The sequence below is a fragment of the Argopecten irradians genome, chromosome 14 (assembly GCF_041381155.1).
Source record: "Argopecten irradians isolate NY chromosome 14, Ai_NY, whole genome shotgun sequence".
In the NCBI taxonomy this organism is placed as follows: domain Eukaryota; kingdom Metazoa; phylum Mollusca; class Bivalvia; order Pectinida; family Pectinidae; genus Argopecten; species Argopecten irradians.
The window spans coordinates 8,787,879-8,815,559 of record NC_091147.1 but is presented as its reverse complement, the minus strand read 5'-3'; the positions used below and the strand labels follow the sequence as shown (position 1 = coordinate 8,815,559).

The 27,681-nt window shown below is 35.1% G+C and overlaps 1 protein-coding gene across 1 annotated transcript in view; it reads left to right on the top strand.

The window, feature by feature from the left end:
- Positions 1-11,370: 11,370 nt before the first annotated feature.
- Positions 11,371-27,681, top strand: part of LOC138307598 (glypican-6-like) — a 77,194-nt gene continuing 60,883 nt past the window's right edge. Inside the window, exon 1 of the mRNA XM_069248400.1 lies at positions 11,371-11,784. Within this exon, the coding sequence (XP_069104501.1) occupies positions 11,634-11,784 (151 nt within the window). The 5' untranslated portion in view covers positions 11,371-11,633. The remainder of the gene's footprint in view (positions 11,785-27,681) is intronic.

Below are 27,681 nucleotides of genomic sequence, written 5' to 3'. Positions count from 1 at the left end.
CTTTGAATGGTTCTTTGAATGGTTCTTGAATGGTTCTTTGAATGGTTCTTTGAATGGTTCTTTGAATGGTTCTTTGAATGGTTCTTTGAATGGTTCTTTGAATTGGTTCTTTGAATGGTTCTTTGAATGGTTCTTTTGAATGGTTCTTTGAATGGTTCTTTAAATGGTTCTTTGAATGGTTTTTTTGAATGGTTCTTTGAATGGTTCTTTGAATGGTTCTTTGAATGGTTCTTTGAATGGTTCTTTGAATGGTTCTTTGAATGGTTCTTTGAATGGTTCTTTGAATGGTTCTTTGAATGGTTCTTTGAATGGTTCTTTGAATGGTTCTTTAGTTGGTTCTTTGAATGGTTCTTTGAATGGTTCTTTAATGGTTCTTTAATGGTTCTTTGAATGGTTCTTTGAATGGTTCTTTGAATGGTTCTTTGAATGGTTCTTTGAATGGTTCTTTGAATGGTTCTTTGAATGGTTCTTTGAATGGTTCTTTGAATGGTTCTTTGAATGGTTCTTTGAATGGTTCTTTGAATGGTTCTTTGAATGGTTCTTTGAATGGTTCTTTGAATGGTTTCTTTGAATGGTTCTTTGAAATGGTTCTTTGAATGGTTCTTTGAATGGTTCTTTGAATGGTTCTTTGAATTGGTTCTTTGAATGGTTCTTTGGTTGGTTCTTTGAATGGTTCTTTGAATGGTTCTTTGAATGGTTCTTTGAAATGGTTCTTTGAATGGTTCTTTAAATGGTTCTTTGAATGGTTCTTTGAATGGTTCTTTGAATTTGTTTGGATTTGTTCTTTGAATGGTTCTTTGAATGGTTTTAATGGTTCTTTGAATGGTTCTTTGAATGTTCTTTTGAATGGTTCTTTGAATGGTTCTTTGAATGGTTCTTTTGAATGGTTCTTTGATTGGTTCTTTGAATGGTTTTTTGAATGGTTCTTTGAATGGTTCTTTGAATGGTTCTTTGAATGGTTCTTTGAATGGTTTCTTTGAATGGTTCTTTGAATGGTTCTTTGAATGGTTCTTTGAATGGTTCTTTAAATGGTTCTTTGAATGGTTCTTTGAATGGTTTCTTTAAATGGTTCTTTGAATGGTTCTTTGAATGGTTCTTTGAATTGGTTCTTTGAATGGTTCTTTTGAATGGTTCTTTGAATGGTTCTTTGAATGGTTCTTTTAATGTTCTCTTGAATGGTTCTTTGAATGGTTTTTTGAATGGTTCTTTGAATGGTTCTTTGAATGGTTCTTTGAATGGTTCTTTGAATGGTTCTTTGAATGGTTCTTTGAATGGTTCTTTGAATGGTTCTTTGAATGGTTCTTTAAATGGTTCTTTGAATGGTTTTGGTTCTTTGAATGGTTCTTTGAATGGTTCTTTGAATGGTTCTTTGAATGGTTCTTTGAATGGTTCTTTGAATGGTTCTTTGAATGGTTCTTTGAATGGTTCTTTGAAATGGTTCTTTGAATGGTTCTTTGAATGGTTCTTTGAATGGTTCTTTGAATGGTTCTTTGAATGGTTCTTTAAATGGTTCTTTGAATGGTTCTTTGAATGGTTCTTTGAATGGTTCTTTAAATGGTTCTTTGAATGGTTCTTTGAATGGTTCTTTGAATGGTTCTTTGAATGGTTCTTTGAATGGTTCTTTGAATGGTTCTTTGAATGGTTCTTTGAATGGTTCTTTGAATGGTTCTTTGAATTGGTTTCTTTGAATTTATGGTTCTTTGAATGGTTCTTTGAATGGTTCTTTGAATGGTTCTTTGAATGGTTCTTTGAATGGTTCTTTGAATGGTTCTTTGAATGGTTCTTTGAATGGTTCTTTGAATGGTTCTTTGAATGGTTCTTTGAAATGGTTCTTTGAATGGTTCTTTGAATGGTTCTTTGAATGGTTCTTTGAATGGTTCTTTGAATGGTTCTTTGAATGGTTCTTTGAATGGTTCTTTGAATGGTTCTTTGAATGGTTCTTTGAATGGTTCTTTGAATGGTTCTTTGAATGGTTCTTTGAATGGTTCTTTGAATGGTTCTTTGAATGGTTTTTTGAATGGTTCTTTGAATGGTCTTTGAATTTTCTTTTGAATGGTTTCTTTGAATGGTTCTTTGAATGGTTCTTTTTGGTTCTTTGAATGGTTCTTTGAATGGTTTCTTTGAAATGGTTCTTTGAATGGTTCTTTGAATGGTTCTTTGAATGGTTCTTTAAATGGTTCTTTGAATGGTTCTTTGAATGGTTCTTTGAATGGTTCTTTGAATGGTTCTTTGAATGGTTCTTTGAATGGTTCTTTGAATGGTTCTTTGAATGGTTCTTTGAATGGTTTCTTTGAATGGTTCTTTGAATGGTTCTTTGAATGGTTCTTTGAATGGTTCTTTGAATGGTTCTTTGAATGGTTCTTTGAATGGTTCTTTGAATGGTTCTTTGAATGGTTCTTTGAATGGTTCTTTGAAATGGTTTCTTTGAATGGTTCTTTGAATGGTTCTTTGAATGGTTCTTTGAATGGTTCTTTGAATGGTTCTTTGAATGGTTCTTTGAATGGTTTTTGAATGGTTCTTTGAATGGTTCTTTGAAATGGTTCTTTGAATGGTTCTTTGAATGTTCTTTGAATGGTTCTTTGAATGGTTCATTGAATTGGTTCTTTGAATGGTTCTTTGAATGGTTCTTTGAATGGTTCTTTGAATGGTTCTTTGAATGGTTCTTTGAAATGGTTTCTTTGAATGGTTCTTTGAATGGTTCTTTGAATGGTTCTTTGAATGGTTCTTTGAATGGTTCTTGAATGGTTCTTTGAATGGTTCTTTGAATGGTTCTTTGAATGGTTCTTTGATGGTTCTTTGAATGGTTCTTTGAATGGTTCTTTGAATGGTTCTTTGAATGGTTCTTTGAATGTTCTTTGAATGGTTCTTTGAATGGTTCTTTGAATGGTTCTTTGAATGGTTCTTTGAATGGTTCTTTAAATGGTTCTTTGAATGTTGTTCTTTGAATGGTTTCTTTGAATGGTTCTTTGAATGGTTCTTTGAATGGTTCTTTGAATGGTTCTTTGAATGGTTCTTTGAATGGTTCTTTGAATGGTTCTTTGAATGGTTCTTTGAATTGGTTCTTTGAATGGTTCTTTGAATGGTTCTTTGAATGGTTCTTTGAATGGTTCTTTGAATGGTTCTTTGAATGGTTCTTTGAATGGTTCTTTGATGTTTTTGTTTCTTTGAATGGTTCTTTGAATGGTTCTTTGAATGTTCTTTGAATTGGTTCTTTGAATGGTTCTTTGAATGGTTTCTTTAAATGGTTCTTTGAATGGTTCTTTGAATGTTCTTTGAATGGTTCTTGAATGGTTCTTTGAATGGTTCTTTGAATGGTTCTTTGAATGGTTCTTTGAATGGTTCTTTGAATGGTTCTTTGAATGGTTCTTTGAATGGTTCTCTTTGAATGGTTCTTTGAATGGTTCTTTGAATGGTTCTTTGAATGGTTCTTTGAATGGTTCTTTGAATGGTTCTTTGAATGGTTCTTTGAATGGTTCTTTGAATGGTTCTTTGAATGGTTCTTTGAATGGTTTGAATGGTTCTTTGAATGGTTCTTTGAATGGTTCTTTGAATGGTTCTTTGAATGGTTCTTTGATGGTTCTTTGAATGGTTCTTTGAATGGTTCTTTGAATGGTTCTTTGAATGTTCTTTATAGTTCTTTGTCTGGTTTCTTTGAATGGTTCTTTGAATGGTTCTTTGAATGGTTCTTTGAATGTTTCTTTAATGGTTCTTTGAATGGTTCTTTGAATGGTTCTTTGAATGGTTCTTTGAATGGTTCTTTGAATGGTTCTTTTGAATGGTTCTTTGGTAGATTCTTTGAATGGTTCTTTGAATGGTTCTTTGAATGGTTCTTTGAATGGTTCTTTGAATGGTTCTTTGAATGGTTCTTTGAATGGTTCTTTGAATGGTTCTTTGAATGGTTTTTTGAATGGTTCTTTGAATGGTTTCTTTGAATGGTTCTTTGAATGGTTCTTTGAATGGTTCTTTGAATGGTGTACTTCTTGTGTTGGTTCTTTGAATGGTTCTTTGAATGGTTCTTCGAATGGTTCTATGAATGGTTTCTTTAAATGGTTCTTTTGAATGGTTCTTTGAATGGTTCTTTGAATGGTTCTTTGAATGGTTCTTTGGAATAGTTCTTTGAATGGTTCTTTGAATGGTTCTTTGAATGGTTCTTTGAATGTTCTTTGATGGTTCTTTGAATGGTTCTTTGAATGGTTCTTTGATTATATTCTTTGAATGGTTCTTTGAATGGTTCTTTGAATGGTTCTTTGAATGGTTCTTTGAATGGTTCTTTGAATGGTTCTTTGAATGGTTCTTTGAATGGTTCTTTGAATGGTTCTTTAGTGGTTCTTTGTTTTAATGGTTCTTTAATGGTTCTTTGAATGGTTCTTTGAATGGTTCTTTGAATGGTTCTTTAAATGTTCTTTGAATGGTTCTTTGAATGGTTCTTTGAATGGTTTCTTTGAATGGTTCTTTGAATGGTTCTTTGAATGGTTCTTTGAATGGTTCTTTGAATGGTTCTTTGAATGGTTCTTTTGAATGGTTCTTTGAATGGTTCTTTGAATGTTCTTTGGTTCTTTAATATGGTTCTTTGAATGGTTCTTTGAATTCTTGGTGGTCTTTTGAATGGTTCTTTGAATGGTTCTTTGAATGGTTCTTTAATGGTTCTTTGAATGGTTCTTTGAATGGTTCTTTGAATGGTTCTTTGAATGGTTCTTTGAATGGTTCTTTGAAATGGTTCTTTGAATGGTTCTTTGAATGGTTCTTTGAATGGTTCTTTGAATGGTTCTTTGAATGGTTCTTTGAATGGTTCTTTGAATGGTTCTTTGAATGGTTCTTTGAATGGTTCTTTGAATGGTTTCTTTGAATGGTTCTTTGAATGGTTCTTTGTTGAATGGTTCTTTGAATGGTTCTTTTGAATTGGTTCTTTGAATGGTTCTTTGAATGGTTCTTTGAATGGTTCTTTGAATGGTTCTTTGAATGGTTCTTTGAATTATTCTTGAATGGTTCTTTGAATGGTTCTTTGAATGGTTCTTTGAATGGTTCTTTGAATGGTTCTTTGAATGGTTCTTTATGTTTTTGAATGGTTCTTTGAATGGTTCTTTGAATGGTTCTTTGAATGGTTCTTTGAATGGTTCTTTGAATGGTTCTTTGAATGGTTTTTTGAATGGTTCATTGAATGGTTCTTTAAATGGTTCTTTGAATGGTTCTTCTTTAAATGGTTCTTTGAATGGTTCTTTGAATGGTTCTTTGGTAGATTATTTTGATGGTTCTTTGAATGGTTCTTTGAATGGTTCTTTGAATGGTTCTTTGAATGGTTCTTTGAATGGTTCTTTGAATGGTTCATTTGAATGGTTCTTTGAATGGTTCTTTGAATGGTTCTTTGAATGGTTCTTTGAATGGTTCTTTGAATGGTTCTTTGAATGGTTCTTTGAATGGTTCTTTGAATGGTTCTTTGAATGGTTCTTTGAATGGTTCTTTGAATGGTTCTTTGAATGGTTCTTTGAATGGTTCTTTGAATGGTTCTTTGAATGGTTCTTTGAATGGTTCTTTGAATGGTTCTTTGAATGGTTCTTTGAATGGTTCTTTGAATGGTTCTTTTAAATGGTTCTTTGAATGGTTCTTTGAATGGTTCTTTGAATGGTTCTTTGATGGTTCTTTGAATGGTTCTTTGAATGGTTCTTTGAATGGTTCTTTGAATGGTTCTTTGAATGGTTCTTTGTTTTTATTTTGAATGGTTCTTTGAATGGTTCTTTGAATGGTTCTTTAAATGGTTCTTTGAATGGTTCTTTGAATGGTTCTTTGAATGGTTCTTTAAATGGTTCTTTGAATGGTTCTTTAATGGTTCATTGGTTCTTTAATGGTTTTGTGTGTTCTTTGAATGGTTCTTTGAATGGTTTTTGAATGTTCTTTGAATGGTTCTTTGAATGGTTCTTTGAATGGTTTTTGAATGTTTTTATTTTTGAATGGTTCTTTGAATGGTTCTTTGAATGGTTCTTTGAATGGTTCTTTGAATGGTTCTTTGAATGGTTCTTTAATGGTTCTTTGAATGGTTCTTTGAATGGTTCTTTGAATGGTTCTTTAAATGGTTCTTTGAATGGTTCTTTGAATGGTTCTTTAAATGGTTCTTTGTGGTTCTTTGAATGGTTCTTTAAATGGTTCTTTGAATGGTTCTTTGAATGGTTCTTTAATGGTTCTTTGAATGGTTCTTTGAATGGTTCTTTGAATGGTTCTTTGAATGGTTCTTTTGAATGGTTCTTTGAATGGTTCTTTGAATGGTTCTTTGAATGGTTCTTTAAATGGTTCTTTAAATGGTTCTTTGAATGGTTCTTTGAATGGTTCTTTGAATGGTTCTTTGAATGGTTCTTTGAATGGTTTTTGAATGTTCTTTGAATGGTTCTTTGAATGGTTCTTTGAATGGTTCTTTTGAATGGTTCTTTGAATGGTCTTTAATTCTTTGAATGGTTCTTTGAATGGTTCTTTGAATGGTTCTTTGAATGGTTCTTTAAATGGTTCTTTGAATGGTTCTTTGAATGGTTCTTTGAATGGTTCTTTGAATGGTTCTTTGAATGGTTCTTTGAATGGTTCTTTGAATGGTTCTTTGAATGGTTCTTTGAATGGTTCTTTGAAATGGTTCTTTGAAATGGTTCTTTGAATGGTTCTTTGAAATGGTTCTTTGAATGGTTCTTTGAATGGTTCTTTGAATGGTTCTTTGAATGGTTCTTTGAATGGTTCTTTGAATGGTTCTTTGATGTTCTTGAATGGTTCTTTGAATGGTTCTTTGAATGGTTCTTTGAATGGTTCTTTAATGGTTCTTTGAATGGTTCTTTGAATGGTTCTTTGAATGGTTCTTTGAATGGTTCTTTAATGGTTTCTTTGAATGGTTCTTTGAATGGTTCTTTGAATGGTTCTTTGAATGGTTCTTTGAATGGTTCTTTGAATGGTTCTTTGAATGGTTCTTTGAATGGTTCTTTGAATGGTTCTTTGAATGGTTCTTTGAATGGTTCTTTGAATGGTTCTTTGAATGGTTCTTTGATGGTTCTTTGAATGGTTCTTTGAATGGTTCTTTGAATGGTTCTTTGAATGGTTCTTTGAATGTTCTTTAGATGGTTCTTTGAATGATTCTTTATTTGGTTCTTTGAATGGTTCTTTGGTTGGTTCAGTGTGGTTCTTTGATTGGTTCTTTGAATGGTTCTTTAAATGGTTCTTTGAATGGTTCTTTGGTTGGTTCTTTGAATTGTTCTTCAAATGGTTCTTTGGTTGGTTCTTTGAAAAGTTCTTTGAATGGTCCTTTGAAATTGTTCTTTAGTTTGTTCTTTGATTGGTTCTTTGATTGGTCTTTGATTATATCTTTGATGGTTCTTTAGTCGTTTCTTTAGTTGGTTGTTTGATAGGTACTTTGATTGTTTCTTAGTTGCTTCTTTCGTTGTTTCTTTGGTTGGTTCTTGAATGTTTTTGGTTGGCTCTTTGCTTTTTTGTCGTTTTTTCTTCTTTTGTTTTGATCATTTTTCGTTTGTTTCTTAATTCGCTAGTACAATATATGGTTATTGTTTTTTTTTCTGCTTTTCTTTTCATTTTTTATTCTATTGCTTCTTACATTCATGTGCTAGTTTCATGTTCTGGTAATATTCCGTTTGGTATTTCTGACTGTTGTTATCGGTTTATTTTACCCATGCTATCGTTTTAACTCACATACCATAAACATACCCTTGTACTGGTGTAAGTATGGCTGTATGTTTTTGTTGGTATAAGTGGCCTACTCGGGTGTACTTGTAAGTGTTGCAGATTACTGATCTACTGTGACGAAGTCGTGTAAATGACCTTATTCGGCTTGTCAACATGCTTGTTTGTGGCGAGGGGAACACAGATCTGTATGTGATATACCCAGTATAGACCCCTCACCAACACACCGTTCTTGTGACAAAATCTCCCTATCGGCGAAATCTGATCCCAGGTCGGGTCTAAAGGAAGCGCAGAACGTGAATGGTGTCGCGAGGTCAATCCGTGCGGGTCGGCTGGACTCGTCCACCCGTGCATATCTTGTATCCCCATCACAAACCCCGTCTTACACGGGATAACACTCATTCCGCAAGCTATTCACAAATCATCATGGTTTGTTTAATATTTTAGGTAAATATTTTCCTTTATGTCGTAATTTGAATTCCAATGTATGTGACTTAGACGATGAAGCTTTAGTTCAACCTGTACAGTTACACTGCAGAATGACGCATAATTCTTTCACGTGCAGTAAAATAAATCCAAACATACAAAAATAGACTGTCCGTTCCAATTATGTCACTCGTGGCCTTCGTGCGGAAATGGTCGTCACTTTACAATGTCACGATGTTGTAATGGCAGTAGACTAGTTGTGATTGGTATCAGTATTAGCATTCCAATATATCGGAGTTAATTCCCTTCGTTTCATTCCGTCAGTACTGACGGAGTGAAACGAAGGGAAGTAACTCTGACAGATTCGAATGCAGTTTAGGCGAAATTGTGAAACAATGCATTGATACTATCCCCTGTAATAACTAACAAAAAAATATCTATCTGTACAGAACAAGATGTTTTCATAAAACCTTAAATATACACACATTAGCAAATAATATTAAAAAAATATCATAATATTCAAAGACGCATATCAAATGGTCAAAATGATTTTTCGAAAGCAAAATTTAAAAAGAGTTGGAGTAAGTGGAAACCTTTTATATAATTTGATATATGAACTCTTTTAAATTATGAAAGAAATTAAGAACCAAAGATAATTATTTTAAATCCTGACAACTAATTACTTATACAACAAACTCTACCATTAGATAAAAAATACATATATTCCACATCTCGACTCTATCCTCCTATTTACTGTCTAACCGATCTTCTCCACCTGTTCTAAATGTCATGTATGTCTGAACGAATGTGGGTGTATGGAAACCTTTGAATATATATAATAATTTAAGTAAACTCTTTGTTATATGTGTGAGTTTGGGGGGCTAAAATTTAAAAACGCCTTACAAAATATATATATATATTTACATAAGTATGAATTACAAGATGATGCGCAGTATTCTATACATATATGACAAACAACGAGACAAAACAGGGGGATAGAAAATGAGTTGGGATCATATTTCATAGATTAATCATTTTACATTTGCAATATACTTGTATAACAGTAATTTCGGAGTATGTACAAAAATAGAAGACATTTAATTCACTTTTTGTCTGTTTTCTACTGGGATTTCTAGGTTTACGCTTTGATTTCGCTAATAATATTTTTTTAGAATTACTGCGTGCAGTCATACCATTTTTCTCTCCATCGTATGTAGGTTTGTAGAACTTGCGATTAAAAGATACAAATGTGTTACTATATGGCACAATTTTTTACCATAACGTCTCGCACATTTCAACACCTCTCGCGTTTTGTTTATAATATGGCTGATTTCATAGTGCGAAGGAATGTCAGTCAGCTTGGGACTACTCCGACCGCATTTCTAGAAGATTGGTAAACAAAATTACCCATTGACTTACTAGTGAATCGTAGAGTGTTAGCTCATCCAACCCCGACGGTATCAAGTGTATCGTGGTTTATGATGATGCAGTGCTTAGTGATCTCGGTGATAGACTCCCACCGTTAACGAAGTGGTGACAGCACCAAGTTGTTGCGGACTAACTGGCTTGCTCCATGTTAATGTTCCCTCCGAATGTTACGAGTTGAACATAAACATGTTTATGTATTGCGATGGCAGTTATAAACTTCTCCTCGTTTTTAGAACGTGACATAAATTAGGTGTTTCGCCTACAGTTAACATCGTATCAATACGCTTGTTACGAGACGCTTCCTCCTCCGGAACTCCGCCCGAATTTCCAGAGTCTGACGGGAACGTAAGATTTAGAAGTTACGACTCAGAATTTGTTTTTCGTTGGGGGCGGGGGTTAGATTTTTGAAACAGAGATGAGCAGGGCACAGAAAAATGGGTGTTGCTAGTCCGCTAAACCTGTCTATATCATTAGGCTTTTTTTAAATTTATTTTTGGCAAATATATATAAGGCAAAAAAAATATATAAATAAATACCTAATAACATCTAGGCATGTTTAGCGCACTAAACATGCGTGTACCATTTTTGAGTTATCTCCCCTTCCATACATTTGCGGGGGTCAAGTGCCACTTCGTGTGGCCATTTTTGTGATTCTGAAACATTATGTTCGTGATTAATTATTTGTATCATCTAATTGATTAATTTATTACACAGTCGCATGACCTGATCTGTAACCAAAACAATACTGATATAATTATGTCGTTGTGAGTCGTTCAGTCCTACACCTGCGTGCATATTGTCAACGTCGTCAAGTTTCTAAATCAAAGCACACATGTTAAGGTTCGTATTTCCTTTGAAGGTTTAGAAAATATATAAATTATATTCCATTACCACGCATTTGGAATAATTATTAGCCCTTTTAACATAACATACCTGCATGATATAACTAGTTCGAATATTGCCCATATTTCAATAACAAGCTCGCCATTTCTTTGTATTGATTCTGGACGAATTTTGCGAGGAAGCCAAACGTGAGAACAACGTGTAAATGATGGCAACTATACAACAAGGCAATCGGGTCTCACCCGAAACCCAGTGAATTATACAGCAAGATTGTGCTAATTTTGATAAACAAATGCATGTACAAAACATATATCGTGGAATGGAAATCAAAACACTTAATGGTTGGTCTATTGTCTTGACCTAAAACAGTATTTTATATGATAATTTGAATAAAATGCTTTCAACTATGGTAGGTAATTAATAGGTAAAGTTTATATTTCGAGACAAATTGTGTGTCTATATACTTGTGAACAACAAGCACAAATAGATAAATACATAGATGAATTGGTAAATGAAATAAATAAACAAATATATTTAATTATGCAATCAAATAAAATAAACACATAAATATGCATGTGCGCTTATTAATTAGTTTTTTTTTTAAAGTTAGTATTAATTTAAAAAGAAAATCAATTAATTTATTATCATAGAATATACGCGTGAAAAGCGCAGATTTTTATATTTAAATATATCTATCGAAACATCAAAGGAAGCTGCTTTTTTAGGCTAAAACATGAAACTAATTTGCCAATTAAATAAGGATCTCTGCATTACGGAATTCATATGCTATTCCTTTCACCGCCCTGTATGAAATCTTTTGGAGAGAGCTTTTACAGAGCTGAAATGAAAATTGCAAGAATAAACCATGACACAGTTAAAAGACATAAGATCAAAAATTGCATTAAGGTTTATATGTAGGCAATTATCTGAATGACAGATACACTGAGTGCGAATCAATGAACCGAAACAGTTCGACTTCATTCAGACGCTTCTACGGACGGGGAGTTAAAAGGAACAGCCAATGTAAACAGATCTAGCCCCTCGCAGGCTTTAGGCGAGAGCTCTGCAATACGTTCTAAGGACAATCCCTCGACACTGGTAAACGTATTCATTGAACACGTGAACAGGGAACATGGCGTTTACTTTTCGATCGTAGACAACCGAATGGATTTATGATTATTTTGTGAGTTCCAAATCTACACCTATGGTGTGATCAAAGAATAACCCGGAATATTTGTACGTAAACAGCGGTCGGACATTGAAGTAGCAAGAAAATGGCCGCCACAAAATTAACTCAGTGCTTGTGTATGTTGTTCGTTGTTTTTGTTGGGTGTCACGGTTTAAACCTGGCCTGTATTGAAGTGAAGCGAGCTTACATTGCTCAGGGAGGCAACGAACACGATGTTCCAATTCAAGCGATATCTGGTAAGTTGATTTTGAATTTCAGGAAGTCTGAATTTCATCAAAGAAAAAAGTTTTTCTACCAAAATCTCTGATGCTATTATCGGCACACGTCTGAATACTCTACAGACGCTGTTCGCCATGTAAGCAGCACTTCAAACGGAGGATACACTTGTTTTAACAGCCAGTGGAATTTGTGTTATAAAATTACAGATAGGCTTAGTATTTTAGTTTTGTTGACCTTGTGTATTAGACACCAAAGTGTTGTGTACAATACACAAGAGATGGAAAAATTACCATGAGATTGGGTCTAAAAATAAACCAAGCATCTGGACCCATAAGAAATGTCTTTGTTGTTCCTACAAATTTGGTCTACACAAAACACTTGAATGTGGTATACGAAATAATTTATGGAACATTTCAAAAATATAATATTAATTGGTTAATTGATGTAACTCTTTTAAATTGATGTTCTGATCAGTTCTTATCAATTCATCATATATTTTTTAATGGAAAGTAAAATAAGATTATATTTTATTAAAATGGTAAGAACAGATACTTCTCTCTTTCCTGTCAGAAAAACGGAAATTAATGGCCTGTCAAGTGTCAAGATCCGAAATATTAATGTGTTTGGTACATGTCAATATCTTGATAACTTTTGCGATATTTTGTGAAATTTTCTTCCTCATGAAAATTCTTCCTTGTATCTCAATTATGGAATTGTTGATTGTTGGTAAGATAGATGCTGACCATTTCTTCATACATTTTGGGAAAAAAACTTTCAGGAAAAATTTCTTGCCATTTTAAACTTTAAAGTATAAGTGAGTACCTATGAAAGCACTGAATATTTCAACGGGTTCATTTCAACTCACTTCTTTATATTTTTAAACCTTTTAAGTAGTCATAGTTCATCAGAGAGTAAAATTTGAACAATAGTGTTTTAAGAAGCTTGGTTAATCATTCTTTTATTAACTGTTACCTAATTAAGTAAATTCAGGAAAGTGTCAAATAGTTGTGGTCAAGTTCATTTAGTTTAGATTTTGTGTAGACCTACCTGTTAATTGCGTAAGGTTGAGTAATACTGACACCTGTCAGGTAAAAAATAGCCCTACCACTCACAAGGGGAGAAGGTGAAAATTGTTTACTTAAGGACACACTTCTATGGCCGGGAATTAGTTTCACTTGTCATAACTTTTGTGAAAGTAATTTAAACTAGTAAAAAAATAATACAACATATTATTGATTAGCTGAAGACCAGGAAGAACACTTGTGGTTGACTATGTAGAATTTATTTCTGAACTTTCATTAAATTCAAGTGACGTTTTAAGGGTTATAGTTTCCCTTGTCTGCTCTGTACAATAACATTTACGTTGGAGATGTTTTTTGTGTGTTGCAGTATCTAATTTTGAATGGATGATCACGCTGTGCAATCGAGCATTTTTTTTTATTCCAATGTATAAAAATGACACATGAATATCATGTTAATTTTTATTATTGATATATGAGGTAACCTTTCAGTGAAAGTTGGGTTTACAATTAATTAGGCGAAGATTTAAAGGTGGGTTGAGGTCTAAACATGAAAAACTCTTGCTAATTTAGAATTCTACGTTAAAATAGTGTATTTCACATTAAACACACTAATCTTATAAGGCTAATGAATAATTCAGGCAATTTATCGCAGCTGTCTTAACAAACAGAGCAATGGCTTAAAATGACAATGTCAACTGTAACTTATACACACACCTGACTGAGTAATGGAGAAAAAATTACGAAATAAGATGTAAAATATATACTCAGTGTAACATTGGGTCCAGAAATACATAATCAGTTGTAAATTTTATACACAGCCAATCTCAGAAACAATACAAACTGTTTTGGTGAAAATGTATAGTAAACCTCTTGGGAGGTTATGTCTGTGTGTTTGGCTGGATATTCCACTAGATTTGGTTCGCACAAAAACCTCTTAAAGGCCAATTAATCCTGATACATACCTGATATACCCGGGAATTACCTAACCATGACTTGCTCACATGTAATTTGAATATTTTTGAAACACTCCTTCTAACGATGGGTTTCCTCGTGGTCCAGTGGATTTGTTACTGTGATGTGTTTTGCACATTATGTGGTTGAGTTATTTTGGAAGGAAACGGTCTGGGATGTCTTTCACTGCACCCATTATTATGTATAATATTACCTTACATATTACGCAAAGGAACAATATCATACCCCTCTTTATTTTGAATATTAATGTTATTAACAGTTATTTAGATATAGCTAGTGGACCTTCAATGATCTGGATGGCGATATATAACTTTGAATCCTGGACGGAAATGTAAAGGAACAACTTTGATTCAGCAGTCGTAAAATTTGCAATGCTGACAGTTTTGGGATAGGGATGATAGTGTTCCGATTACAGAGGCCTGTTGTCCAATGTTTTTGTTAATCCTATAATGATAATTAATCCTCAGCAGATTTAATTTATTCCCTGGGGCCTCAATTGATCCCCGTCCCCTCTGATCCTATCCTCCCAATATAATTATTTTCATATCACTTCACATGTAACACATCCCACTATGTCAGCCTCCTGAATCTGATCCAACCCTTCTATATATGACACACTGAATGTATCCTCCAACTTTCACTGCCCTTCCTGTAAGGTAAGACCCCTTCCTGTACGCCCCCCCCCCACCCCCTCCCCCAATCTTCTGGCAACCTCATCTGACTTATACACACACATGATAGGTAATTTCTACAAAATAACCCAAATCACAGCCCAGACCCTCCCTGCTGCATGGTGAGTGTACACTGGGTCATTCCTTTGTTACACTGACTGCTGCACACATACACACTCGCACACATGCTTCACCCTGCTACATCAGCACATGTATAAGTCCATGTTAGACTCCCCCTCCCCACATCCCCCACCTACTGTGTAAGTATGGTGTCTGGTCTCTGTCGAAACTATCCCTAAACATAGCTTATCCTCATAGCTAAGAAAGGTTATATAATAATTCTAACCAGTGTAATCCAATTTAGATTCTTATATAAAGCAGCTTTTACAGACCCCCACGCCCCACGTGGTCAAATAGGTATGTACCACATGGGGTGGGAGTGGGTCCAATAGAGGAATCAGGGGGTGGGTGGGGTGGTACTGTGTTATGATTAGAAATCACTTATAACTACATATTTTCTTTGTAATATAGTGATATTGTACTGTACACAAAATATTTTCTTTGTCCTAAATTGCCCAGATTTACAAATATAGTGATTGTGAATGTCTGTGTGTTCAGTGATTAATTTGTTATTTTGGAGGGTTATATTTATTTACCTGTGATTCCAGGTAATTAACAAAGATTAAAGCTTGATTTCTATCTTAGTTGGTCATTCACCTGTCTGATTTACCTGTATAGTCCTCTGGTGTTGTTGGGGGGGGGGAGTGTTGATGATCTAGATCTGTGCTTGTCAGATTACACTTATATATAATAATAAATCAATCGTCAGACCCAATGATTGGTATACCAGAACCAAAGGTAAACTGTATATTACTGGTAATTAGGGTTTGACACGGCTATTGGAGTCTGGGAAATTTCAGTTTCTGCAATCAAATACAGGTAACAAGATTGTGACATATTGGCTATTGGAGTGAGGAAAGGTGAGAATGTTGGGGAGGCATGTATAGAGTATGTTATATGACCTCTGAACAATTTGGGGAGGGGGATGTTATATATTGGATAATAACCATATAACCAGCCATTCACTAATTTCAGTGGGACACCATATCTCTGTAAAACAATATTTACCAGACATATCTAACACCACAGGTGTTGAGATGGTTGTTTTTACCTGTTGTGCACAGGTAAACCGAATACACAATTTGTATTTCTCCACACCATGTTGGTGGTATAAGAACATCTGACCCCAGGGACATACAAATGGTGGCTATAAATTATCCCACTAGAGTGCCCCACTAAATACAAAATCCCAGTCGTACTATAAATTATTTTGAAATGTCAGATATAAAAAACAGACTATGTGTGTGATGTGTAGTGTAAATGTACACGACCTATAGTCTATTAATCTTAGGACCTTTGACTTCTTTAAAAAACAAACACTTCAAATTTTCTTTCTTTAAAACTTGAAACTAGTGTGAAATACACTATATAACACTAAATCACCCGCCTACAATATATAGGGCTACAGCTTTGATTTCTTTAAAATATTAGGGCAAAATATTTTGTCAAAGAGGAATAAAAATTCTTCTATTCAAATTAAGTAAATAATCGCCAGATTCTTTAACGATGACATGGTGGAGCTTTTATTTTAATCCTGGACAGGATGTTATCAAAAAGGATTAGTTTCCACTGGTCAGGTATATATGGGGACACCCACTACAAACAAGGCTCTTTAGTCCTGGCCCCAGTGTGTACGTAGGGCATACGTAGGTGTTTATTTAACGCTATTGATTGAAGTCGTCTATAAGATAACTTCAGCCATATTTGTGATGAAATATGTGTCGGTTTCCTCACGTCTATATTTATTCTGAGAATTTTGTGACACTGCTGTTTTGGAATGTACAGAAGCTTAAAGCTGTGACATATATCACGCAAATATTTCTTTGCTCTGCTGAATTAAATGTTGGGCTGTCTTGTTTATTGTTAGAAAATACTATTACTGTGAATGTTGAACAGTTTGTATTGACATTGTCTAATTTAACAGTGTAGGCAGTGGAAAAAGTAAAACCTGGACATGCACATGCAGTGTTCAAATTTTGATGTATTGCTTTTAAAATTTAAATCTTCACTTATAAAGAAGTTTTCTATATGTGAAAAAGATATGTTTTCGAGAAGCTAGACTCTGTTGTGTTAAATTGATCATTTTCAAACTTATATTAAAGTAACACCACTTCAATCATTAATGATTGAACTCGATGAAATGGTTGACTTGGTATCAATTAAGTCTGATTTATATCTGCAAATATTTCTGATTTGTATACAAATTTATACCTTAAAACTGCTGACCTAGCGGCCTCATTTGATAATCTGGGATCGGGTTAATACTTTTGTGATATTTCATTGATCAGCACAAACATATCTGTTGAGTTTTCAATAGAGGACACTTTTGGTGTAAAGATCAGTGAATCTGCTGATCCAAAGCTATATGTATTCATTAAATGTTCACCACCCTCGGAGGTCAGATCTGTGAACAATATACAGAGGTCAGGGTACAGACAAGACAAAACCAGAGTTGGGTTGTCGAGGTAGAGCCGCGGCTGATCCATCTTAATTCACAAGGAGATGAGTCAGTAATAATTAGAAGAACTTCGACAGGACAAATTGATCATGTTGGACTGTACAAAGCCCTAATGGCAACGATATAACGCAGGTGTCAATCATATATATATAACTGGTTCAGACTTGTCCTAGCCAAAAAAAAAAAAAAAACGTGGATGGATTAGGGTGAAAATGTTTCTACTGTTGTGTTTTTGTTTGACTATTTATGTCTGGTTTAAATAGTCCTTGGTAAGTCTGCTTGATGAATATGTCGGATTGTTTTTTAAATTTTTTGTTGTTGACATATATATCAAATAAAGAGATCAAATTTAAGGTGAAGGGCCTTAGTCATTGACCTCCTTGCTTTATAAAAGGGAACTATGGTCTTGGTACGAAAAAGTGAAATTTGACAGGTGCTTTTGAGAAACCTTTCAAGGGTGGGACTGTTTACTGGAAGAAATTCCGACTGAAATTAAAAGTTTCAAGCAGAAGCTTTAGGGCTCTGGCCCCGCCAACTATGGTCTAAATTTGGTACGAAAAATTTAAGGTGAAGGGCCTTAGTCATTGTGGTCTTGGTAATTTGACAGGTGCTTTTGAGAAACCTTTCAAGGGTGGGACTGTTTACTGGAAGAAATTCCGACTGAAATTAAAAGTTTCAAGCAGATTGAATTGGCGAAATTCAGCATTTCACTGTGAGCACCTGCAGTAAAATGGTTTTGTTGAAACTTTGGTGTAGGATTTCAATTTCTGTATTTCTCAGAATGTTTGATACACAAATTAAATTAGAAAAAAATACGTAAATTTGAATACATTTTTTATAAAAGACAAAGAGAAATTTCTTGAAAATGAAAATGCACATAGATTTGGAGCTTAAGGTATATATATACGTCTTTTAAAAATTTACAAGAATTATTCTTATAAAGAATGTAATTAATAAATTTTCTGATTTAGAAGGATGGACCAATAGGAGGTTGTTTACAGCAGAAAATGTGGTTTTGAAAGGAGTAAACTAAAAAAAAAGTGGGCATTTTGACAAAAATAAAAAGATTGTTTCAGTTTCGACAGAGGGAAGTTATATATTTTCTAAAGAAAGAAATGATGTCTTGAGCTATATAATGCATGTGTTTGTGTTGCTCATGGATATGTGTAATGTCGGTAATTTAGGTTGTTGGTCGTTTTTAGTTAAATTTAAGACACATGTTCACAAACTTCCTGTGGCTGCGAGATCATTCCCAGACACATATTATAAGATGAAAATGACTTGAATTGGGAATTAGCTCCATGAATATAATGTGTTGGCTAGTAACACCATGGCCTTGCTTCTCGTTTTAAAGCTGACGTTTCCGAAATTACACATTCCTTTGTGTTGTAAACAGTATGACTCCTAAGGTCGAGAGATTCGACACAATCGAGGAATAGGAGTACCCTGAACAAACAGATGTATCACCGACCGGGGTGCCTCGCTACCCAGACATGTGTGCCTTACAAGTGGACGCAGAATGATTGGAATGTTGTGGACATTCAAATTAATTACACATCTTGAGTAAAAGTGTTTACAAACCCGTTAAAGGGAGCTGAATATCGTATTGTTTGTGGGTTTTTGTTCGGCTTTGTGACAATCAATTATGTTGAGCAGATGGATAAAGTATGATAATAAATATTTAATAGAAAAAATGACAGTTGGACAATTTATTTTACAAACTTTTAAGTTAATTGGTTTTATGGTGGAGGCCTTTGAACTTTACTGTGACGAAATACCAAATACCGTTACCTTGTACAGGAGGACTAAAAGTGATTTTATGATAAATTGAAATTTAATTTGAAATGTGGAACGTGTGCATTTTGTGGCAGTGGTGAGATATTAGGACGCCTATGTTTTGTTAGGTGGTACGTTTTGTGGGTAATTTAGCGTGAATCATGATGTCACAATTTTCAATGGTCATATCCATACTATAAATGTCACATGTGGTTGTTTATGGCATTTCGAATGATCATCATTTATCAGATTTTCTGGTTCAGACAGCAAAGGTCGCTGGGAATATTATCCTCCGTTTTCTTGTAACAATGTTTTTGTATACTTTTATGTAATGGCATCGAGCTTAGAAGTTTTACCATTGAACATTATTAAATCATTACTAATGGAAGTTATTTGCTGTTTGAGTTGTAAAGCTATTGGAGTTTGGCAATGTTTCAAATAAAATTCTATGATAGTTCAAACTTTTGAATTGGTCCTAATTAAATATAATAAAATCAAAATTTTGCAATATTTGTAGTCATAAGACTCTATCTTTAGTGTACTTCAGATCTATGGAAAAAAGGGAAAAAGAATTATCTATCAAAGGTTGTTTTGTTCGAAAGCATATAGTTACAATGACAAAAATAGTCTTTATATATATCACATTTTCTTCCATTGAGAAAATTCACTTTTTTGGTAATTCTTAAAAAACAGCTGAATTAGGGTTTTATATACATGACCTTCAATTGTGGGGCTGATTTATACATTTGTCTGGTCCACATGGTGATAAAAGGTATAATTCTGTCCAGAATAATGTAGTGGGAAAATGCTAATTGTTTAAGTACAGGTAAAGAGTAATTCCGACATGTGACATAGTACCGCCAGTCTTTGATGTTTCTCGCCTGTCACATTACACCTCAGGTAGATAATCTACCATCACCTGTTAAGGGCTGTTTGTCTTGGGGTTAAGGTTGGGTTTTGTCTCCGATCCTTAATGCATTACATCAACTGGTGACAAGACAATTTGCAGTTGGACTTTAGATGGCCAGAGGGTTTATGATTGTCCAAATTGACCTGTCAATTAGGATGACATACAGCATTATGGCCTGTTGACTTATAGTGGACACCAGTCAGTATATCTAACATTAAAAGAGCTGGAGGTTTAATTTTGTCCAGAGGTAGATGATTGGGTCAATATTGACCAAGCTCATTGTGATGGTCAGTAGCCTATAAAACTGGCCACTGACCATTAGACTACACACCTGGTAGAGACCAGCAGGTGCTTTGTTTAATTTGATGTAAATGGTATCACCTCCAGTGATAATGATATAGGGTAGCTCTGTGAGGAAATTTACTCAGATTCTAGCATTGATGAAATACTGCTGAATTAGGGATGAGGTCAGAAGTTTTTGGGATAAAACTTTATTGTCAGTGTATATGATTCATACGTATACCCACCCCCAACCCCCACATCCCTTTCCCAGAAAGTACTGTACCGTTTATGCTGTAGGGCATTACCATTTCCTTCCACAATTAAACAGTACAGAGATAAACAAGATTTAATTGCCACAACAGCTGGAGTAGCAGGTGCCCTAACTCATCTACAAATATGGAAATTAAGTCAGTTTCTCATTTATGCAAATTAGCGTGTTTTGTAGAACATTGACTAGAAAATCTGTATAAAACAACAGTATATACTTTGTGTTTAAAAAAATACTGCAGGGACAGATTTATGCCAAAAATACAAACCAAATGTTCTATTTAAAACTTAGTTACAGAAGTAATAATAATCACATGTAAAATATTGCCATAAGGCCTAGATCAATATCATGCACACAGCAAAGCAAAAGTAATGCTGATCATGAGATCAAGGATCAAAACGAATAAGCTAGCTAGTGCAAGTCAATCCTAAACCTTGCAATTGATCTTCGATTCATTGCGTGACATACGAAAGCAATAATGCAGGTTCAACACAGATGCTAGCTCTTCTACAAACCAAACACTCAATTCCTGTGATCCTGTATTCAATATAGCTTTAAAAGTGCAGTATAAATAAAAAAAATATTTTTAAAAACTTACTGAAAAGTCTTTTTTAAAGTTGTGCTAGGAATCTTACAATCTTATTCAACATTAACACTGAAAAAATATTATATTATAGTAATATCAAGTCATCTTTCAAAAATCTATTCACTTTGAAGTACATTTTTGTGTGTATTACAGTATTAGAACTAACTTTATAGGGATACGCATATAAACATTATCTCTTGTGATTGTATATGATTTGAACTATAAATTTCCCTCCTGAATTGCCTAACTAGGGAATTGCATTATCACAGTTATGTTGGCAAGCTCAGTAATGGGAAATTTAGAACGAATGCTTTCAAAGAATTCAAAAATGATTTTACTTGTGTTATGGACCACCCACTAGTGAGGATTCCTTCTTCATAAAGACCAACAAGTCTGTCTAAACACCTTCAAAGGAAGTGCAGCATAAATTAATTCTGTTTTCTTTTTATGTTGTGAATAAAATTATAGTGAAATGTGTCGGATAATGCATCGGTTTAGATCTAGATCTTTTTGAGAAAAAATGCAAAAAAGGATACTTTAAGATCTGTTAGTGTTTGTATTTAAATAATTACCGTATTCCATTCTTTAAAGGAACTTTTAATTCCAGTTCTCTCACTTGTTGTCATTCAAATGGAAAAAAAAGAGGGAGAATATTTCTATGAAGTCACTGCAAAATGGCAAAGTAATTAGCAGCATGTTTTTGAAAATAAAATTGATGAATATCTACATATAATACCAAGATTCTAGAAAGTACAATTCTGTCATTGCAATTAAAAACTGAACACGCATATATTCAGAATGAACTACCAGGTATATGTTGGCATTATACACCTCCCCCACCCCTCCAAAAAAAAAAAAAAAAAAAATAAAAAAAAAAATCCCGACCGACCTACCCTGTTTTTTCCAGTCATGTAACCTGAAACATGCATATATTTTTTTTGGCCTTATGGTGATTATGCTGATTCATCATTGTGATTTGTAACCTGCTCAGGATTGTTTTTACCCTAAAATTTGACTTCCAGCATCAACATAGTACAGTTACAGTACCTACTGTATTCGACCCATTAAACGCCCAGGGCATTTAAAGAATAAAAAAAAAATGAAGAGGTCCTTAATAAGACAAAATTATTGCAAACCTTTACAGATTTGGTCTTTATATATGTCCAGGCAATTGAAATTGAGGCCTCAAAATGTAGAGGGCAGATAATTGTGTCGAATATGGTATCGTATATAGCTGGATGACATAACAAAACATATTCTATTAATTAAGGATGCATTACTGACATGAACTAAATTACACTACTAAACATTTGTCACTTTTAATCCAAAGGTGAAAATGCAAAAACACCTTGCTTTAGACACAACATACAACATCCTTAGGTACATATATACACATAGACGTCAAACATTTATGACTGCAAGGTTAAAAGGTTAAATTTTTCATTGGCCATTTCATGCACTAAACATACATTAGAAGCCCTTTTAAATAGTAAATTACTTCCTACCTAAAAATGTTAGAGTGAACTAATGTATAAATCGGAGTAATATATTGCCATTAGCAATTAACCCCAAGGTTAGTGATGAGGTCAAGGTTCAAATGTTTTTCCTGGGAGGTTAAAATACAATGTCAGTTTGAGAGAGCTATAGAATTACTGGTAGGTTAACGTAGGGTACTGTGATTTCCTTGTCTAATTGTTTGGGAATGTGTAGCTATCTAATTAAAATATCTTGTGTTCTCGAATGAAATTACACGTGAATAAATAGGGCTGCAGAATGAACTTGACAGTTCCATTAGGAATTTTTAATAACATTTTATATTTTGTTACAAGTACATGTAGTTGTCAAAAGTGTTGTTTACGTTAATTTATAGTTATGTGACTTAAATAAAAAAAAAAGAAAGTGGAGAAGTATACAGGCACCAGTTTAACTAACATGATTTGTAAATATGATCCTAGAGTTTGTATTATAGTTAGTTGATAGGAGCAACACCAAGGGTGAGGTATGGGTAACCGTATTATTGATAGGAGCAACACCAAGGGTGAGGTATGGGTAACCGTATTATTGATAGGAGCAACACCAAGGGTGAGGTATGGGTAACTGTATTATTGATAGGAGCTACACCAAGGGTGAGGTATGGGTAACCGTATTATTGATAGGAGCTACACCAAGGGTGAGGTATGGGTAACTGTATTATTGTTAGGAGCTACACCAAGGGTGAGGTATGGGTAACTGTATTATTGATAGGAGCAACACCAAGGGTGAGGTATGGGTAACTGTATTATTGATAGGAGCTACACCAAGGGTGAGGTATGGGTAACTGTATTATTGATAGGAGCTACACCAAGGGTGAGGTATGGGTAACTGTATTATTGATAGGAGCAACACCAAGGGTGAGGTATGGGTAACTGTATTATTGATAGGAGCAACACCAAGGGTGAGGTATGGGTAACTGTATTATTGATAGGAGCAACACCAAGGGTGAGGTATGGGTAACTGTATTATTGATAGGAGCAACACCAAGGGTGAGGTATGGGTAACTGTATTATTGATAGGAGGTATGGGTAACTGTATTATTGATAGGAGCAACACCAAGGGTGAGGTATGGGTAACTGTATTATTGATAGGAGCAACACCAAGGGTGAGGTATGGGTAACTGTATTATTGTTAGGAGCTACACCATGGGTAACTGTATTATTGTGAGGGGTGAGGTATGGGTAACTGTATTATTGATAGGAGCTACACCAAGGGTGAGGTATGGGTAACTGTATTATTGATAGGAGCTACACCAAGGGTGAGGTATGGGTAACTGTATTATTGATAGGAGCAACACCAAGGGTGAGGTATGGGTAACTGTATTATTGTTAGGAGCTACACCAAGGGTGAGGTATGGGTAACTGTATTATTGATAGGAGCAACACCAAGGGTGAGGTATGGGTAACTGTATTATTGATAGGAGCAACACCAAGGGTGAGGTATGGGTAACTGTATTATTGATAGGAGCTACACCAAGGGTGAGGTATGGGTAACTGTATTATTGATAGGAGCTACACCAAGGGTGAGGTATGGGTAACTGTATTATTGATAGGAGCAACACCAAGGGTGAGGTATGGGTAACTGTATTATTGATAGGAGCTACACCAAGGGTGAGGTATGGGTAACTGTATTATTGATAGGAGCTACACCAAGGGTGAGGTATGGGTAACTGTATTATTGATAGGAGCAACACCAAGGGTGAGGTATGGGTAACTGTATTATTGATAGGAGCTACACCAAGGGTGAGGTATGGGTAACTGTATTATTGATAGGAGCAACACCAAGGGTGAGGTATGGGTAACTGTATTATTGATAGGAGCTACACCAAGGATGAGGTATGGGTAACTGTATTATTGATAGGAGCTACACCAAGGGTGAGGTATGGGTAACTGTATTATTGATAGGAGCTACACCAAGGGTGAGGTATGGGTAACTGTATTATTGATAGGAGCTACACCAAGGGTGAGGTATGGGTAACTGTATTATTGATAGGAGCTACACCAAGGGTGAGGTATGGGTAACTGTATTATTGATAGGAGCAACACCAAGGGTGAGGTATGGGTAACTGTATTATTGATAGGAGCTACACCAAGGGTGAGGTATGGGTAACTGTATTATTGATAGGAGCAACACCAAGGGTGAGGTATGGGTAACTGTATTATTGATAGGAGCTACACCAAGGGTGAGGTATGGGTAACTGTATTATTGATAAGGAGCAACACCAAGGGTGAGGTATGGGTAACTGTATTATTGATAGGAGCAACACCAAGGGTGAGGTATGGGTAACTGTATTATTTAGATAGGAGCAACACCAAGGGTGAGGTATGGGTAACTGTATTATTGATAGGAGCTACACCAAGGGTGAGGTATGGGTAACTGTATTATTGATAGGAGCAACACCAAGGGTGAGGTATGGGTAACTGTATTATTGATAGGAGCAACACCAAGGGTGAGGTATGGGTAACTGTATTATTGATAGGAGCAACACCAAGGGTGAGGTATGGGTAACTGTATTATTGATAGGAGCAACACCAAGGGTGAGGTATGGGTAACTGTATTATTGATAGGAGCAACACCAAGGGTGAGGTATGGGTAACTGTATTATTGATAGGAGCTACACCAAGGGTGAGGTATGGGTAACTGTATTATTGATAGGAGCTACACCAAGGGTGAGGTATGGGTAACTGTATTATTGATAGGAGCAACACCAAGGGTGAGGTATGGGTAACTGTATTATTGATAGGAGCTACACCAAGGGTGAGGTATGGGTAACTGTATTATTGATAGGAGCTACACCAAGGGTGAGGTATGGGTAACTGTATTATTGATAGGAGCTACACCAAGGGTGAGGTATGGGTAACTGTATTATTGATAGGAGCAACACCAAGGGTGAGGTATGGGTAACTGTATTTATAGATCTCACCCACGATAATACATGTTAATATGTTACCATTAGTCATACGAGTCTATATTGATAGGAGCAACACCAAGGGTGAGGTATGGGTAACTGTATTTATAGATCTCACCCACGATAATACATGCTGTTAATATGTTACCATTAGTCATACGAGTCTATATTGATAGGAGCTACACCAAGGGTGAGGTATGGTAACTGTATTATTGATAGGAGCTACACCAAGGGTGAGGTATGGGTAACTGTATTATTGATAGGAGCAACACCAAGGGTGAGGTATGGGTAACTGTATTATTGATAGGAGCTACACCAAGGGTGAGGTATGGGTAACTGTATTATTGATAGGAGCAACACCAAGGGTGAGGTATGGGTAACTGTATTATTGATAGGAGCAACACCAAGGGTGAGGTATGGGTAACTGTATTATTGATAGGAGCAACACCAAGGGTGAGGTATGGGTAACTGTATTATTGATAGGAGCAACACCAAGGGTGAGGTATGGGTAACTGTATTATTGATAGGAGCAACACCAAGGGTGAGGTATAGGGTAACTGTATTATTGATAGGAGCAACACCAAGGGTGAGGTATGGGTAACTGTATTATTGATAGGAGCTACACCAAGGGTGAGGTATGGGTAACTGTATTATTGATAGGAGCAACACCAAGGGTGAGGTATGGGTAACTGTATTATTGATAGGAGCAACACCAAGGGTGAGGTATGGGTAACTGTATTATTGATAGGAGCTACACCAAGGGTGAGGTATGGGTAACTGTATTATTGATAGGAGCTACACCAAGGGTGAGGTATGGGTAACTGTATTATTGATAGGAGCTACACCAAGGGTGAGGTATGGGTAACTGTATTATTGATAGGAGCAACACCAAGGGTGAGGTATGGGTAACTGTATTATTGATAGGAGCTACACCAAGGGTGAGGTATGGGTAACTGTATTATTGATTATTGATAGGATAGGAGCAACACCAAGGGTGAGGTATGGGTAACTGTATTATTGATAGGAGCAACACCAAGGGTGAGGTATGGGTAACTGTATTATTGATAGGAGCAACACCAAGGGTGAGGTATGGGTAACTGTATTTATAGATCTCACCCACGATAATACATGCTGTTAATATGTTACCATTAGTCATACGAGTCTATGTCCATGTCCATTATACTGATCGTATCAGACAATGACCGTTCAATTCTACACGTCAGAAAAAGTAAATTCCTCAAATTTTTACCCTGTACCAAGGTAATTGTTTGACTTTGGTTCACCAGGCTTTTGATTGGTCAGTCAGATGACGATTGTACGAGCCCTGTCGGTCAGTTACACTAACAACAGATCATTGTGGTCGGACATAAATTACATCTTATTTAGGGTCGAAGCGCCAGTACGGCCTCCCATTATTGTAGCCAGACATAAATTACATTTCACTTTGGGTCGAAGAGCATGGTTAGGACCCCATAAGTCATAAACGTGTACCTTAGGTTGCCATAAAATATCCGCTTTTACACCTGTCTCTTTGGCCTTCGCTAAATACCTGTGATGGTTCTGAACGTTGGGAGGTCGATTAGGGTCAACTCATAAGTAGTAATCAAATGAAGGAGTAAATGTGTAGGTTTTATACTGCCCAGATGTATGTATAGACGTCTCACTTTACATGTGTGTCGATTATTTGTGTTCGGTTTAAGATCAAAGGTATGCTCAAGTGTTTTAAAGATGAGAGATAAAAGGTTTAAAACAAAAGTTCTTCCCTATAAAAACTTTTAATTTAACACCTGTGTCCTGAATTGATGTCTATTTTTCCAATACACAAAAACAATGTTCTTTTTGTTGGAATATTTGTGTGGATGTGCAAGTTCATGTCAATTGAGTGCTTACTTAAAACAAATATATACATGCCAGTCTAGCTGTATACATTAAAATGTGTGCAGGAAGTTGGTTAAAATTTTTAGTTATTCAAGTGGTCTCCTTATCATATTTGAATATTTATCCTGAAATTTGGTCAGAGCCAAAACATACCGAAGAATCAAATTGCATCTATGACGTGAATATATCATATTTTTTGTAAAATGAGCCCACAGGCTACCTAGAGAATCTCTTTCCATGGAAAGCTTGCTATAGATACACTGGTACACTCGGCGAAAAGGTTTCATTATCAGCAATAACAATGACTTAATTTCCCCAAATAATATCCATATTCCTGAAGTCAATTTGCTGCTCAAACACTTACCTGTGACTCATTGATAGGCATATTACAAACAAAATAAAATTTCATAACAATAGGGAAGAAAACGAAGTTTATTCTGCTGCTAAATGGGGAGAGGGTTCTTATTACAATAGTAAGTTAATTATAGAATCTTGTGGTTTTTACCTGCCGTGGGGTTACAAGGTAGCCA